The sequence below is a fragment of the Aulonocara sp. 'chitande type north' Nkhata Bay genome, linkage group LG17 (genome assembly GCF_057382095.1).
Source record: "Aulonocara sp. 'chitande type north' Nkhata Bay isolate Kocher_YH1m ecotype deep benthic linkage group LG17, A_spYH_male_GT1.1, whole genome shotgun sequence".
NCBI lineage: Eukaryota > Metazoa > Chordata > Actinopteri > Cichliformes > Cichlidae > Aulonocara > Aulonocara sp. 'chitande type north' Nkhata Bay.
In genome coordinates, this window is record NC_141360.1 from 17,149,969 (window position 1) to 17,163,594 (window position 13,626).

General features: G+C 39.4%; 1 protein-coding gene across 2 annotated transcripts in view; it reads left to right on the forward strand.

Moving 5' to 3' along the window:
* nfic (nuclear factor I/C) overlaps positions 1–11,544 on the forward strand; it is a 36,944-nt gene extending 25,400 nt beyond the window's left edge. For both annotated transcript variants that reach the window (XM_086268322.1, XM_086268323.1), the window contains exons 11-13: positions 131–314; positions 1,306–1,394; positions 1,736–11,544. In XM_086268322.1, coding sequence (XP_086124448.1) covers positions 131–314; positions 1,306–1,394; positions 1,736–1,756 — 294 coding nt within the window. In that variant the 3' untranslated portion in view covers positions 1,757–11,544. The remainder of the gene's footprint in view (positions 1–130; positions 315–1,305; positions 1,395–1,735) is intronic.
* Positions 11,545–13,626: the final 2,082 nt, after the last annotated feature.

Here is a 13,626-nt window from a genome sequence, read left to right on the forward strand (position 1 = left end):
TCTCCACCCTAAGGAGAAACCCCTCAGGGGCACATGACATCACCTCTGTCCATAACACTAGCATATTTCATATTACTGTGGGTTTAATGCTTCTTTAATGAACAAAATTCATATTTCCAAAATATTCCAGCTGAATGGAAGTAACCAGGTCAAAGTGCCCAGTCACTACATCTCGTCACAAATGTTGGCACCCCCTGGACCTGCACCCTCTCTGGCGAGTCCCCCATCCTCCCTTTCTAGGCCGACCCTTCCTACAGAGTCAAAAGCTACTACCACGTCCTCTGATGCAGGAGCAAACTCCCCCACATCACCCAGTAAGTGGTCATAAATAATCTACTATATATACAGATAATATATACATATATATACAGTTTGTACAAAACATTTCAGTGAATACCGGTGAAAATGAGGCTTAGAGCATCAGTGACAAGTAGAGCAACTAATGATCTGTTCCATAAAATCAAATAACTTCCAGTATATCTTCAGTATCAAGCTGGTCAAATAAAAGTTATTAGTAAACGCTGCAAATTTGATTTTCCAAAGTATAAGCAAATATTAATATGCTGCCCAGAATAAAACAGTTCAGTGGAAGCTGCTGTGTACACTTCCATGTTCAATGCACGATATTAGAATTTTCTCATATTTTGTCAAGTTTGTGATTTCTGACAGAAATCTGATGCCATACTGTTATTCAGATCAACTACATACATTAAAAGTGGAAAATGTTTTTCAAAAACGACACTGTTAGGAGATGGTCATTATCATTCAAACACAATATGAAAAGAATTAACTCTGCCTTTTGAGATACTGCTTTCTGCACTCACTTGGTTGAGCAGGTGACCCATTTGCACTTTCTTGTAAAAAGAGGTATGAGAATAGACTGGCAGGTCCAGACGCAGGAGGTGGACTGATGTTAATACCTGATAAAGACAGTGTTGTTACAATGTCGTTGTTAGTTAGCAGTTAATTGAATATTTTGTTTACATTGCTGTTACCTTTCTGCTCATTTCTGTGTAAACATTTAAATGTGTGTCAGTTGTATTTCATATACAGTGGACACTTAAAGCCCAGATCTAAGCTGGGCGACATTTGTGGAGTTTGGGGTTTTATTCCAACTTCCAACCTGCAATACAGACAGAATAAATATAATATATTTATAGAATATAGAGTAAAGAGGAGATGGGCAATACTCTGCCCAGTTCACATCAATTTCTCAGATAATTCTGAAGGGAAAGACGAACAATAAGCAAACTTAATTCAGCCAAATATTCTACAGTGAGCAGAGTTGTTGTTGTTAACCCTCAGCATACTCTGCCCCGGGGACCCCTCCAGCTAATCGATCATCCTTCGTGGGAGTCACCCCTCGAGACCCAGGTGGACTCTACCAAGCGCAGGTCAGTATGGTTTACTTCATTGTAAAAGTCGTTTCAGGAAGGATTAGATGACCCCAAACACCAGAAATTTAGAGATTTCACTGTTCAATATCTGGAAAATTCTGGTATTTTTAGTTCTGTGTCGTGTATTCCCAAATGGAAGTTTCAAAGGTTGAGTTGTAGCTGCTGCTGGCAAACGTCTCCCTAATACTGCACATAAATATTTTCAGTAGCAGTGTTTAGTTCAACATGATCAAGAAAGTCCTGGATTATACTTGTGTGTGAGAGGAACTCTGACTTTGTACATTTCTAAGCTGAGTCGTTGTATTTGTGTTTTAATTGTGTGTCTGTCTCCTTTCCAGTCTTGGTATTTGGGCAACTGAGGGAACTTTGGAGGAAACGTGATTGTCATGACAGTAAACTTCTGGGGGGGAAAAATCATGTTGTGAAGACATTTCCAGAGGAAAAATGTATTAACCTCTGGTCATACATATATATAAATATACGTTGCAATATATTTATATATGTGTAAAGAGACGTCCTGGATGGAAGAAGGATGCTGGGCTCTCTCAGCCGTTTTATATCCCCAGAATGAACTATGCTTTATGACATTACATGTTTGTCACAAATGGCATATTTTCAAAGAAAAGTAACGACTTAATGCAGAGGTTTCATTGGTCCAAATGAACTACAGACCAGAACCAGGCATCAACACATCAGATTCTCAGAAGCCTGAAACTTAACTGTGTCCCCAGGATGAGTCCTGTTTCCCTGGGATGGATGTCAGCCTTGACCCCTGTACCCTGGATCTCGACACTAAGTCAACTACAAGGCCTATATAGACCTCATCCCTCCCTCAACACTTAAAATGCCCCACTCTCCGCTGCAGGTGCTGCTTATAATATATGCAAATAAGCCTCCTTTAATTTCTGAACCGACCAGAAGAGGTTGTTAATATTTAATGTTTATTTGCACTTTTTAAGTATGTCATTGATACGTCTGAAGAAAATTACAAGCTGAATAGCGCAGTTTCTTTCACTCTTCCCAACAAAACACAGAGGCTTCATCTTTTTTATTGACAATCATCCACCTGAAATTATTTAGTTGCTTTGCAAGGCTCATGTTTGTAAGACTGTTTGATTGTGCTCTTTGGTAGAAAACAACGAGTAATAGTGGAATATAAGAGCTATATTCATGCCTCCTCCTCCACAGCACACAATGCTACAGCTGAAAGCAAGTGTGGAGCAAGGCCCAGTTTTACTATGCCATGTTAGAGTGCATGAGTGGGCCATGACCTCAGTTCCAAACGTACAGTGTTTGACATTGACGTGACTTCCTCAGTAGAATTATCAAAAGGCAAACACATACCTGGATGATGTGGCAGCACAGCCAGCAGTACATTGGCTGCTGAATGTGGCTGAACTGTAGCCTGGTTGTGTAATGTAGTGTGCGTGTGTGTCTGTAGATGATTGTGTATGAGAATGTGATGGTTCCTGCATTTCCACACTCATTCCTGCTTTGAAGAGATGTCCTGTAGTTTCTGTTTGTCTCAAAATGACAGGATCTGTGTTTGTGTGTGGGTGGGTTAGAAAGAGATAAAGCAGGTGCTGCACTATGATTACAGTAAAATACGTTTCTTTCAAAAGTTATGATGTGGTATGTTGCCAAGCTGGAGGTTTAGCAGACTGTTTTTTGTTTTTGATGAAGGTGTTGATGCTGATGAGCATGTTATGCATATATGACTTGAACTGTGGACAAAATCTGGGTGTGTCGTCTAGCTGTAGAATAAGTGGTGGTCCCTGACAAGTTCTGCTCTGTGTAGTTCAACCCCAACCCAATCTGAACAACGTGTGATGGAACAGCAGCAGTAGGGTTTGATTTGGGACTGGGCTGGGCGACACAGGTGAACAGAAGAACGGTGCTAGAGTTGTTTTCCAGTTTGAAGTGCCAACATCAACAAATTAAGCATTTTAAGGTAGGTCGAGCCCTTGGTTTTCTGTGTAAATGTTGATATAGAGTTTGCATTATTGCTTGCGAGGCAAAGCAGTGTTCTGTTATCGCTGACGTTTCACAGCTTCAGTTATCAAATACATTTCTATAGTGGTCTACTGAAAGGCTTGCAAGCTACATTTTAACATTGACTGAAATCTTCAGAAACATTTAAAAAGGTGAAAAAACATAACGATGAAAGAAGGAATAAAATGAGGATCAGATTCTTGAATGCACCTTAAACATCATCAGTTCTGGCAAATAAAATTCATTGTAAACTCTAAAAGAAACTGTAGTAGACATGTGCACCATGGCCCTTTGGTAAATCTTACACAATGTCATTTGTGTAAGATAATGTTACATGTTGACAATGTCAAGATTTTTAAGAAGTAATACATTATAGTCTGTGCCATAATTTATTTCTAAGAACTGGTGAGTCTAAAGCAGTTTCCTAAACACTTGTTATTTTTCCGTGGATGTAACGATGTAAAAATGTGTTTTTGATAGTGCAATCTGATTGGATACCACACGAGAAGAGTTTCCGAGTAACCTGTATTATTCACAGGAAATTTTCTGCTGGATTGTTTCTGCAGTCCGTCAGTTTTTTCCACTTGCTTTCTGTGCACAGAGAGTAAGAGAAAACTCCAGACATTGTTCCTTGGTGTAGTTGTTGTAGGCTGTTTTCATGACCCACATTTGTCTCCATCTCCTTGGAAACAAATATTCTTATTGGAAGAAAGTTTTTTTTTAAAGTGTCCCCACTGCTGTGGTCTGACCAATGACAGTTTTCTTCAAGTCCTATGCTTCAGCACCTTCAATGCGAAATAATAAAATGGATATTGGTTCAGAGAGCCATATATTTTCAGCTTTAACTAGGAAACCCAATGCTCCCTAGGATGTAGGTCTGAACACTTTCTGTTCTCAGAAAAGAAAACAGAATCTTGCAGAGCTTTGTTTCCACGTTCTATGGAAAACTTACCCGAGGACATTTTATCATTCAGCAGGACAATGATTCAATTCTATAATATTCACATAGCACCAGTTTACGACAACAGTTTTGTCTTTATATGGTAAGGTAAACATTAGGATATAATACAGTGAAAAAAAGGGGAGGAGAAGTGCATGTGCCCCAGCAGCATTTAGCCATTTGAATTTGTCATGTGGCTCAACAGCACTAAAACTGGCTCAGTAGATAAAATAAATGTTTGCAGTGTGTTCTAATAATAGTCCGTAAAGGAAGCATATATAATGTAGGTACTGGTCCCAGTACAGAATCTAATGGAACTTCATGACTGACTTTTTTGCGTGAGGAAGCTTTGTTTACGTGATTAATTCTGAACCCCTAAGCTTGTGGCGCTGTGTATTTAAAAGGGTTTATGCTCAGACCTGCTCAAGTTAAAGCAGAGGCTTTAAAGAGAATGTGCTGAAGTTCAACAGCTGAAGAAGATAGAAAATTGCTTCACTGGGCTTCCAGTGAACTGTTAGCAAAGCAGGTGGTATAGTCACTGGAAATATTGGACCCAGGATTTCCAGTGATATTTACAGTTTTGATCATGCAAGATATTACTTTGCACTGGAAGCAAACATCTGTGGGATCATGCAAACGCCTTGCACCAAAATGCACCAAGCAGCAGAAAAAGACAGCAGTTCACAGATATGGACAGGCTTCACGCGTGTGTTTGTACAGCAATTCGGACAAAAAACAGAAATTCCATTTTAACATTTTCCTTCTGTTTCTCCTGCCTCCTGTTGTCTTTACATTTATAAATGCTTGTGTGAGTTACTATGGGAATGGGCATGAATGATCAATTTCTAAGGAATCTTACTTGGACGTGTCCCCATATAATTTGAATCTTATATCTTGAAATTTGATTTGATCTTGTCTGTTTTCTGTCAGGCCACACCTAAAATGTACTTTACCTTGCATTAGAACAGAGATGTCGGTGCATTTCCTTTTTCTTTCCCACGGTTTGGGGGCTATAGCTAAGTTAATTTAGTGCCTACAAGGGATCAATGACATGGACAGAAAGTGTTGATATGAACTGGATTTTAGTTTAAGGTTCAGTTAAAGTTGTCTTAAAGCTGATGTATATTGCATGGTGCTGTCCTGGTCGCTGTGCTGACCTAACCAATGCATGGCTCAACTTGATAATACCTCTCCATCTCTGTCTTGCTCTTCCTCATCCTTCTTTTCCTCCCTCTGTTCTGCAGACTACATCAGAGGGAAGTGGATGGAAGGCTATATGTTTCTTTGAATTTAATAATAGCTCTGTTGTTAAACTTTTGCACGATATTTCGTAAAACACATTATGTGCCTTGCCTTTAGTTAAAGAACAGTAATATTTTATGGAAACATGATCATATGTTTCACGGTACAAAAAAGCTGCATGTGTGATTACTCGACATTAACCAGTGTAGCAAGTGCACATTTTTTGGTTGTGGTGGTGCGCCACCTGAGATAGTAACTTACGGCTAAGCTCTATGAAAGCTTCCACTAGCTGTTTATCATCTACTCTGTTATCCTAAAGATAGAGCAATTTTTACAGTGTGAAAGGAAGTGTGTGAAACTTTGCGGAAATATGCTCTTTTTACTGTCGTATGAAGAAAACAACTTTGTTCCCTAAATAATATACATTTGGTTGCAATTAAGGTAGCTCAGCTGTTGTATCATGACCTACTGAAAGTGTGAACTTGGTCTGTATGGCCCCAGTGACGCAGGCCTGGAGATCAGTTGACTACCATCTGGCAACTACACATGAGAAAAACGTGTCCTCGGCTACTCCGAGCGGTAGTGAAAAGTGCCACACAAACCGGAAATGGACAACCTGTGCCGTCCAACTAAAAGTTTTGCCTTTTACAGCTGGTTGGCTGAAGCAGTGAGGCTTGACTTTTACTTTGAAGGCTAATGTCCTGTCTTTTCACTTTGCATAGCAAGTTTTGCTCTTGCGGGTGTAGTGTTTAGAGACAACTTGGCATCTTCCATGCAAACTACTGTGACAGTCTGCTAGCATCTAAAGCAATCACAAGGAAGTTTTTGATGCAGCACCATCTGTGTGAGCAATTTCACCCAGCAACCACTCGCCATCTGGTTGGGAAATATTCATTTTTCACTGGAAGGTTCCCAGAAGTTGACAGGTCTCTAGGCTGGTGTGACTGAGGCCTAAGTGTGAGAACTGTAGACTGTGATCCAGCCTCCAAGTATATACACCTGCTGTCATATATATCATTTAGGTCCCATGCTTGATTTATTGCAACAAAAACACGTGAACACATGGAAAAGACTGCAGTTCCCAGTATTTTCCCAGTTCCTTTAGACTCTGTGGATTTTTCTGGTGTTATCTGAGATACTCAGGTGTTGCCTGCACTCATATAGCTGATTGGATTCAGTGGCTGTGCTGTTTAAGGCTGGCGTGTAGGCTGAGGTGTCTGTGGGCTAATGTAAGTGAACATTATTGGTGTTGCTATGTGTAAAGTCACATGCACACATTGTTTGATATTTGCTTAGATATGTGTTATATGAAAATGTGGACACCGTTGTGTTGTAGTAAAATGTTTTTTCTGGGCGTGGTTAAATATGGATGGAAGCTTTGATTTGAAAATACACTTTGCAGAGGCTAAAACATGGGTTGAGAAAGTCAAGTCTGGTGGTAAGTCCTGCCTAAATGTTCGCAATACAAACAAAAGCCATTTTCAGAGGCACTGCTCAGCTCTATCTACTTAACGTTTTATTGTCCCATGTTAGATGCATATAGACACATTTAAAGGTTCTTATTGCAGGGAAAAATCTTGTTGGGCTTTAGCTAGTATGGCCACGTATGGTTGCCATGTAATGGAAGCATGTTAAACATGTACAGGTTTAGATTTCAGGGCTTTGCAGCTTTATGACTGGTGATGAGAACACCGTCCAATTGCCTATATGACGATCCTGTTACTCAGCATGTGATAAAAGGCCATAAATAACTTTGAGTTAACATTATTTTTACTCATCTTCGCTTTAGGTTATTTTTAGGTTTTCCTTGGGTTATTATTACTTTGCTTTAGAATTATAGTTTTAAACACATCAGTGTGTATAAAAATATATACAAAATGCACTTATTAGTTATCAAGATGTATAGAATGTTTAAATCATTTGTGGCTGTCTTATACAGTAAGTGGAAACCATGAAATGGGGAAAATTGTGTCTCTTAGAGAAAAATGTGGACAACAAAGCTGTTTGGTTTGGACGTCAACTGAAGTGAAATGACACAATGCACAACTGCTAAGACTTCACAATCTCCTAAATGTGTCATTGTGATAAAGAAATGTTGACAGTGATGTCACATGTAGCAATGTTTTTGTAATACATAAATTATGTCCTGAAATATTGAAACTTTTTTATAGGATCGAGCTGTTTGAAATTACTCATTGGGCTTGACTAATGAAATGCTTCTTCTTACTGTAGCACCACACTTATAAGAATATGGCCTTATTTTTGCAAGCGTCAATGAAGGTTGAGTCAACAGTTAAAAATATTTAGGTCAAGTACTTGTGTGCAGAAATGGTATACATAGAAAAACAAGGAATCATTTATCCAAATATTTTGGTGAAAATTAAACGAAATAGGGCTTAAAAAAGCATTCAGTCTTGGACTATACTGGTCCATCGCTGCTTCAAAAATAAAGGTCTTCACCACTGACACGTCATCCATAATAGGGCAAACACTGACAGAGAGAGAATGGCAGCACCGTGACGCTCTAGCAAGTTAGAAAAGAGCAATATCTGGTCATTTTATTGCACATCAGTTGCACAAACACTTTTACCCGCTGAGGATGGTGATGGTATGGGAGCTTATAGGGCGTGCCCTCAGGTATTAGTTTCTTCACACACAGACCTAAGACTTGTAGCAATACAGCAAGAACCCACCAATCCTGGTCAGGTGTACAACTTTAGCAAATCAGAGGATCCTCAGAGACCTCCTGATGGGAGTTCCATCAGAAATTATGAGCCAAAGTGGAAAGTGTAATGGTTGCTGGAAGATCATAGATTGAAGCTGAGTGGTAGAAGCTTTAATTCAGGGCTTTATATGGACTTTGATAGTGGCTGTGATTATAAACCTTAAATAACATGTATTTTGGCTTGAATGATATCTAGTAACCTGACTATGGTGATATATCCAAAACTGTATGAAGACAGACTGTGTTGCTTGTACGGTTACCAAATCTTTATGTACTTTACTTAATGTTAAAACGATGAAGCAGAGTATTAACCTATGATGGGTCTGATTGCGGTTAAGTTGTGATGAGGCCCACTATTTGCAAACATGTTTTTTCCTCACGCGTATAGGAAATATAGAACTTGCTTTTAGATTTAGTTGCTTTAAAAGTTTCAAATACATTTTTAACAAACATCACAGCCAAAAATGCCCATGCAAAATGTGCAAGTGGTTTACAAAAAACTGTACAAGCTTTGGAGTTGTTCCTTCTCCTCCAGCTGACGACCACGATAGAAACTCACGCAAACCTTCACCTGTGGAAAGAATGTACGCACAGTTTACTGGCACGTGACTTAAAATCCACATTTTGGATGCAATGCTGTCAGGAAACAGTGTGAACTGTTGATGTGCGTCTTCATTTCTGTTTCCCACCAAATGAAAACCTGACAACAGGATGCCTAAGTAACACACTCACTCTGCTGAGTGGAAGACACATGCCCAGTACTGTTAAGGTGATAGCATTTCAAGCTTGTGCAGCATGTTTACACAATGTTTTAAATAGAGGTCTATCATAATCAAATCATCATATCATAAAATACTGAAATCAAGATCAAATTGATCAAGAATTACAGCTATTAATTAATCATAATTGGCATGTGATGTGTCTTGATATTATGATCTTTCTTTTTTTTTTGCTATAAAATTCAACTTTAAAGAAAGCGACACACCAGTTCAGGCTCTCATGCAGACACTGTCCTCTTACCGAAAGTGTACAGACATGCAAACTCATCAAGTTCCTCGCTCTATTCAAATAAACCAGCAGGGCAGCAGCAACTGAAAAGTTCTACCAAAAACAATGTCAATAAGCAGTGCCTATCACTTTACTGTTGGAGGTATTTTGTAAGCTGTAGGTGTTGTTTTCAGACCCTACATGGTTTGGTGACAAACAGCGTTGCCCTCACCGGTGCAGGTCCTGAAGTAACAAGCCATACAACAAACCAAAGAGTTGAAGGAAATCTAGAGATAACACTGAGTGTGCATTTTGGGGGACACTAAAGTTCAGAGGTTTTGCAGTTTATGGTACTTCATGTTATGCTGTACTACGTTCGGGGCCTACAGCTGTGTTCTATTTTCAGCTTTTATAGGTCACGCGTGAAAAACATTATAAATGCAGCACAAATGTGATGCCACATTACAAACGGAGCATCTGTATCAGTTGATTTATCCACTGTGCTGTCAGTGCATGGAGGTCTGTATTATCATTATTATGCAGTTATAATAATGTGTCAGTTGTAGTAATCAGCTCTGTGATTTGCTTTCACCCACTGTCTACTATTTCCCCCTGCAAGCTAGCTCGCTTCACCGTCTTTTGTAAGACCCCACCCCCGCGAACACGCACACAAACACACAGTGCAGTAAATACATGCATATTTATTTTGTGCCACAGATACAGACTGGCGTTAACTGAGCGTGGGGTTGACTTGGTTCCCTCTAGATTTTTTTGAAACTCTGTGGTTTAAAGACAAACAAGTGCTGTTTAGGCGGCCACTGTTATTATAGTTCAAATTCTGATAATCAATGTATGTGTCCATATATTTCATGTTACACTGCATCACACCATAGTCCAAACTGCTCGATGATTGTGATTAGCAGGTCATGTTCAGTATTGTGAACAGCTGTTTCTGAGCAAACAGTCGTACTGCAGGTGGTACTTCCTGTTTTTTAGTTTCACGGCTGCAGATGATCAGATGTTGAACTGTTTGCTGTATGAGGAACAAAGGGACTGCAGAGGGCTCTTTTCTATGAACTATCAATGATATTCAATGCTCTACCCTACTGCTGCTGTTTCCTGGAACAACTCCATTGATTTGGTGACTCTAATATGTGTTTCTTTTTTTTGCTGTTACTTGAAATGCATGTTTGCTTTTTAATTTTTTTAATGGCCTTTGAAAACCTTTCCTGTAATTCAGACTTACAGCAGGAAACCACACTTGGTTACTAAAAATGGGATTGTAGAGCTGCAGGTTTTCCCCTGACAGTGATGCCATATTGATTTGTTTGTGTAACTGAAAGTACATTGCTACTGCACAGTTTACTCCATGTGCTCAAGATAGTATGTAATGAATGAAAGTTTTTTTTCTCAGAGAATATTTGAATGCATATTTGAACATTTTTTTTCCATCATAACTTTTCCAGATATTATATTAAAAAACTGCTTGCTTGCTTCCAGACATATATCCCTTACATCAGAGAAGGCATAGGCATTAAAACATGTCATCAGTTATTGCATGACTGCAATTCACATAGACTGTCGTCCTTTTCACATTAACTCTATAGTTGGAATTGAGTTAGCCATGTGATAACAACAACAAAATCTTTTTATCACTTAAAATGGGCATGCATGATGCACACTGAGGTACGCTGGTACCTAAAAATAACAACGCTGCAGTGAAGCAGAGAGCGGTCCCCTGTTACAGCGATATGGGAACGCCTCTGTGTTCATTATTGTGTACTTTGGTCACAGTTTTAACATCTGGATAGAGCTGAGTCCATTCCATTCCATATTGGAAAGCTGAAGTTCTGACATTAATCCTGACCTCGAGATTTACTGTGGAAAGGGCTGCTGCTTCAAGCAGAAAGTAGTTTCTTGGCAGCTTTACCGAGCCTTTTAAGTACTTTTTCCTATGTGGATTTTTTGTTTTTTTGTTTGTTTTTCAGCTGAAATTATTGTCAGTCATATATTTTTGCATGGCATAAACTAAAGTCTCGCACTTACCGGTCTGATCCCCTTTGAATGTATAATGTTTGCGTGAAAGCCGTCTGAACCAGTGTTTATGACCTTATGTTATTCATCTGTTGTGGGGGATATTCAACCTTTAGAACCACATTTAGACATTGCTATTGACAGATTCTAATGAAGTCATTTCTGGAAATGAGTATGTTTCCCTATGCAAAAATATACCATTAATAAACATGCTATTCTAAAACTCAGCCAGCAGGCTCTGTGTTTGTTCATTCATTCATATCTGCTGTTATTATAATGAGAATGATTTATTAGTGGACCTCCAACAGACCTCCAAATGTGAAGATCTCTTTTGATGAGAAATTTGAAATGATCATCCCATTTCCAAAAAAGTGGTGACACTGTGTAAAGTGTAAATAAAACCATGCTATAAATTGCAGTTCTCGTAAACACACTCTGCATTTACAATAGACTCTCAGATTTAGCCATTCTTATATTTTGCTTGTTCTTATGTTATTGTATTTTTGCACACCTCTGTTGCTTGTGAAGCTTGAACACAAGAATTTCACTCACATGTACTGTACCAGGGTACCTCCACATGTGATGTGACAATAAAAGTGATTTAAGTTGATTTAGAGCATAAAACACACATCAAAGGAAGTAAAAAGGTTATTTTGGATGTCTGAGAACTGAGGAGAACCATTGGTGGTAAATGGACTGGTTCTTTTCTACTCTACAGGGAGTGCAGAATTATTAGGCAAATGAGTATTTTGTCCACATCATCCTCTTCATGCATGTTGTCTTACTCCAAGCTGTATAGGCTCGAAAGCCTACTACCAATTAAGCATATTAGGTGATGTGCATCTCTGTAATGAGAAGGGGTGTGGTCTAATGACATCAACACCCTATATCAGGTGTGCATAATTATTAGGCAACGTCCTTTCCTTTGGCAAAATGGGTCAAAAGAAGGACTTGGCAGACTCAGAAAAGTCAAAAATAGTGAGATATCTTGCAGAGGGATGCAGCAGTCTCAAAATTGCAAAGCTTCTGAAGCGTGATCATCGAACAATCAAGCGTTTCATTCAAAATAGTCAACAGGGTCGCAAGAAGCGTGTGGAACAACCAAGGCGCCAAATAACTGCCCATGAACTGAGAAAAGTCAAGCGTGCAGCTGCCAAGATGCCACTTGCCACCAGTTTGGCCATATTTCAGAGCTGCAACATCACTGGAGTGCCCAAAAGCACAAGGTGTGCAATACTCAGAGACATGGCCAAGGTAAGAAAGGCTGAAAGACGACCACCACTGAACAAGACACACAAGCTGAAACGTCAAGACTGGGCCAAGAAATATCTCAAGACTGCTTTTTCTAAGGTTTTATGGACTGATGAAATGAGAGTGAGTCTTGATGGGCCAGATGGATGGGCCCGTGGCTGGATTGGTAAAGGGCAGAGAGCTCCAGTCCGACTCAGACGCCAGCAAGGTGGAGGTGGAGTACTGGTTTGGGCTGGTATCATCAAAGATGAGCTTGTGGGGCCTTTTCGGGTTGAGGATGGAGTCAAGCTCAACTCCCAGTCCTACTGCCAGTTTCTGGAAGACACCTTCTTCAAGCAGTGGTACAGGAAGAAGTCTGCATCCTTCAAGAAAAACATGATTTTCATGCAGGACAATGCTCCATCACACGCGTCCAAGTACTCCACAGCGTGGCTGGCAAGAAAGGGTATAAAAGAAGAAAAACGAATGACATGGCCACCTTGTTCACCTGATCTGGACCCCATTGAGAACCTGTGGTCCATCATCAAATGTGAGATTTACAAGGAGGGAAAACAGTACACCTCTCTGAACAGTGTCTGGGAGGCTGTGGTTGCTGCTGCACGCAATGTTGATGGTGAACAGATCAAAACACTGACAGAATCCATGGATGGCAGGCTTTTGAGTGTCCTTGCAAAGAAAGGTGGCTATATTGGTCGCTGATTTGTTTTTGTTTTGTTTTTGAATGTCAGAAATGTATATTTGTGAATGTGGAGATGTTATATTGGTTTCACTGGTAAAAATAAATAATTGAAATGGGTATATATTTGTTTTTTGTTAAGTTGCCTAATAATTATGCACAGTAATAGTCACCTGCACACACAGATATCCCCCTAAAATAGCTAAAACTAAAAACAAACTAAAAACTACTTCCAAAAACATTCAGCTTTGATATTAATGAGTTTTTTGGGTTCATTGAGAACATGGTTGTTGTTCAATAATAAAATTATTCCTCAAAAATAAAACTTGCCTAATAATTCTGCACTCCCTGTATATGCACAAAAGAGCGTTTTAAGCCTAAT